Source organism: Colobus angolensis, unplaced genomic scaffold (genome assembly GCF_000951035.1).
Source record: "Colobus angolensis palliatus isolate OR3802 unplaced genomic scaffold, Cang.pa_1.0 Scaffold402, whole genome shotgun sequence".
Taxonomy (NCBI): domain Eukaryota; kingdom Metazoa; phylum Chordata; class Mammalia; order Primates; family Cercopithecidae; genus Colobus; species Colobus angolensis.
The window spans coordinates 830,782-834,716 of record NW_012117400.1 but is presented as its reverse complement, the minus strand read 5'-3'; the positions used below and the strand labels follow the sequence as shown (position 1 = coordinate 834,716).

The window sequence follows — 3,935 nt, the reverse complement described above, 5'->3', positions numbered from 1 at the left end:
GCCCCCTGCTGGCAGCCCAGCAGGCGTGTGCTGCCTCCACTTTGTCCCAGGACCCCAAGGCTGGGCAGTTACACCTCTGGGGTAGCAGAGCTGCCTGGCCACGCTGCCACTTGTTGGTGCTTTGGGGGGAGGGGACAGGAAGTTTTTGGACAGTTGGAAACTTGTCTGCCATGATGAGAGGGAGCAGAGGTTCAGGTGGCAGTGGGTAAAGCCGTGTGGCAGGGTCTCATTGGTTTCCTTCCCACAAGTGACCAGGTCCCCTCCACAGTCGCTGCACCCCCAGTTCACCACTGGCCCATTGCTGTATCTTTCTTTATTGGTTTGGGGGAAACTGGAGGGGGCTGGAAGGCCATGACCATGACACAAGCAGGACCACCCCCACTCAGCGAAGCACAGAACAGCCGTGCAGGAAAGACAGCCCTGAGGCCCGCCTGCCAGCACCTCCTCGGCTTTTGGTGGGGTGGGAGGCAGGGGCAGGAGAGGCAACAGGGGAGGGGATCCACTGCCCCAGGCAGGGCAGAGCCTGAGGACAGACTTGGGGGTGCTCCATTCCAACCCCAGCACCATGCGCCACACCCTCAAATCTCAAACTCCAGCAGAGGCCAGCCCCAGGGGTGAAGGGTTGGGGGAGGGGACCAAAAGCATCCAAGGGAAGGAAATCCAGGGGTCAGTCCACTTGGCCTTGGCATCTGCCTGAGAGGGAGAAGCAGAGGGAAAGGGGGTAGTTAGGAGCCGACCTGCCAGCCCTGTGCCCCCACCTCCCACCTCGGTCAAATCCCAGATTTCTTAGAGGCCCTCTCCCCTTCCACTCCCTTGCCCAATCTCAGGCACCCACAGGCCCTCCCTGTCCTTCCACCTCTCCTGGGGCCCTGGCTCCTCCCTCTGCCCTCAGTCCTCTGGCCTGTGGGGGCCACCCCACTTAGCTCTTGGCCACATGGAGTGCCACCACCCCCTAAGCTCTTCAAGGAGCCAGCTCCTGGGGGTGCAGGGTCCACCCAAACACACCTGGAGATCACCACTTGGGGGGCTGGCCAGCATGGAGGCCTGAGTGGCTGTGGCGGGCCAGGCCCTGCTCAGAGGCCCCCTCAGCCTCTGGGCTCTGCCCCAGCTTCCGGATGTGGCGCAGGAATGAGGTGGCATTGAAGGCTCGCTGCCAGAAGAGAGGGAGATCAGGCCAGGCCTGGGCCAGGCCCCAGCCCCAAGACTGTGAGGACCGCAGTGGCCACTGGGCAGTCACAGTGATCAGGCTACAGCTAGGATGCGGCGGGTGGTGACCACACTGGGTCTGTCTCCACACTGACCTTCCAGTGCATCCGAGCAAAGTTCTTCTGGATCTGCTCACTGACAGAGCCTAAGATGTCCCTGTCGAAGGCTGTGTCCCCAGAGATCCTGGGGAAAGGCTGAAGGTCGGAGGGGGCCTCTCTGCAGGTGCAGTCCCCCTGGCCCTGGGGCAGCTCAGCAGGGCTCCCACTCACCAAAGATGCTGCAAGGCCTGCTGGCAGGTGAACCTCTTCTGGGGGTCTCGCTCCAGAAGGTGCCGGATGAAGTCTTTGGCTGGAACAGGGAGGCTGGGTCAGCCCATCGGGTCCCCACTCCCTTGCATCACCCCCAAGCACGGGCCAGCCTGAAGCTCACCTGATTCTGAGATGTCATCCCAGAAAGGAGAGTCAAACTCATAGCTGGCCCTCAGGATCTGGTTGAAGAGTTCAGGGTCGCTCTCGTCATAGAAGGGGGGATACCCACACAGCCTGGCACCCACAGATGAATCACCCAGCTGTCCCACCCTCCCCAACCCAGCAGGGGCAGGCAGGCAGGAGACAAGCCTTCCCAGCAGTCACTCACAGGATGTAGGAGATGACGCCCAGTGCCCACACATCTACGGCCTTCCCGTAGGGTTTCTGCTCCAAGAGCTCTGGGGCTGGGGGCCAGAGACAGACAGACGCACGCACAGGCATACACGCAGCCATGCCGCTCAATGTCGCTGGCTCAGCCTACTCAAGCCCAGGAATGGCCCACACAAAGGCAACGGGCACAACAGCCTTCCCGGCTATCTAGGGTCCCCCAGGCCACCCCACTCCCAGCAAGCCTCAGGGTGCCATCCCTCACCCACATATCCGGGGGTCCCACAGGCGGTGCCTAGCATGTTGCCAGCCTGGATTTTGGAGAGTCCAAAGTCAGAGACCATGATCTTTGAGTCCTCAAAGGGCGTGGCATACAGGAGGTTTTCGGGCTGTGACACACGGACACCGGGAAAAGGGCCAGGTCAGTCCTGATGCGGTGCCGGTGCTGGGACAGGATGAGGACTACACGCTCTCAGGTTCCCCAGAGCCTTGGTGGAGAGGGAGATCAAGAAAGGCCCCAGCCGTGCTCCCGGGAAAACAAAGGCAGGGCCAGGTGGGCAAGTGGGAGGGTGGGGCGCAGAGGCCCCAGCCAGGCACCTTGAGGTCCCGGTGCACGATCCCCAGGCTGTGCAGGTAGGAGACGGCGCCGAGGACCTGACCCACCAGATGGCTGGCATGCTTCTCTGTGTAGGAGCCGCGCTCCATGATGCGGTCAAACAGCTCGCCACCCGTCACCCTGGGGGTGCCAGGGGTTTGGCTGACCCAGGCACTCAGCCTGGCCTTCAGCCCCACGCACTGCTCAGCCCCTCCCCGGCTCCCACAGCCTGCCCAGGCCCTCCTCACAGTTCCATGGCCAGGTAGAGGTGGGAAGGGCTCTCGTGGACATCCTCCAGAGCGACAATGTTGGGGTGACTGATCCTGCAACCGCAAGGAAGCGCCTGTGGGCCAACAGAGTCAAGGGGTGCTCTGTCCTGAGGCCCCAGGAAAAGCCTCCTCCCTCTTCTCTTCCTCCCACCTCTGTTCCCCATTCGCTACCACATGCCACCCCTGCCCAGTCCAGGAAGGCGGAGCTCCAGCCTGAGCCCTGGCCTTCCTTCTAAAGCCCATTTGAAAAGCACACATCAATATCCACTAGCTCCCTCTGGCTGCCACAGGGACGTGCAGGCCCAGAGAGAGCACTGCCCCAGGCTTCCCAAAGGTTGGTGGCCAGGCCTAGACTAGAGCCAGGGACTCCTTGCACCCCTCATCGACCTATGCCACATTCCAGGGCCCCGCGAGGTGCGCACCTACGGAGCACTGCGATCTCGTTCTCCACCAGGGCCTCCTTGCCCCGGAGGGCCTTCTTGGGGATGCACTTGAGGGCCACGAGGTGTGCGGAGCCCCGCTCCTGGGCCAGCACAACCTCGGAGAAAGCACCCCTGCCGCAGACACGAGCGGTGGGAGGTGGGAAGGAAGTGGGAAGAGAAGAGAGGCAGGAGGGAGAGAGAGGGGAGCGGGGAGGGCCCCCTGTGAAGGAGATGGGGAGGCCCTAGCTGGCCCTGTGCCACCCCCCACGAAACTCAACACATGCCATCTCACAGACTCACTCACACTCACACACCCCTATATTCACACACACATCATCTCACACCCACTCGCGTAGTCACACACACATGCCATCTCACCCAGGTATACACACACGATCACACGCGCGCACACTCACGAGCCGAGCCTCTCGCGGATCTCATAGACGCTGCTGATGTCCTCCGTGTGTTTCTTCAGCAGCAGCATGTCTGCAGGGGCAGGGGAGAGGTGGTGGGGGTCCCTCCTCCCTCCCCCGCACCGGGGGCGAGGGCAGCTTCCTCCTCCACCCCTGTCAGGCAAGCCTCAGCCGTTGCCGCTGCGCTCGATCCTCCCCTCCCCCGTCCAGGCCACCGCATACGCGCCTCCACATCCCAGGCCTACAGCTGCCATCCCACGCCCCCACACCCTGCACCCCGACAGCGACCAGCGCCTGGATGCTGCCTCTCTGCCTCCACACATCCGGCCGCTTTCCAGAAGGCTCCATGCTCACCCACGCCGGTCCCTCCCCCATCCACACATCCACAGCGCCCA

At 62.8% G+C, this 3,935-nt stretch overlaps 1 protein-coding gene across 1 annotated transcript in view; it reads right to left on the bottom strand.

The window, feature by feature from the left end:
* Window positions 1–298: 298 nt before the first annotated feature.
* PNCK (pregnancy up-regulated nonubiquitous CaM kinase) overlaps window positions 299–3,935 on the bottom strand; it is a 4,359-nt gene continuing 722 nt past the window's right edge. The window contains 11 exon segments of the mRNA XM_011955857.1: window positions 299–693; window positions 1,006–1,150; window positions 1,302–1,389; window positions 1,476–1,554; window positions 1,636–1,748; window positions 1,843–1,918; window positions 2,107–2,230; window positions 2,439–2,577; window positions 2,685–2,759; window positions 3,128–3,259; window positions 3,544–3,678. Coding sequence (XP_011811247.1) covers window positions 1,013–1,150; window positions 1,302–1,389; window positions 1,476–1,554; window positions 1,636–1,748; window positions 1,843–1,918; window positions 2,107–2,230; window positions 2,439–2,577; window positions 2,685–2,759; window positions 3,128–3,259; window positions 3,544–3,678 — 1,099 coding nt within the window. The 3' untranslated portion in view covers window positions 299–693; window positions 1,006–1,012.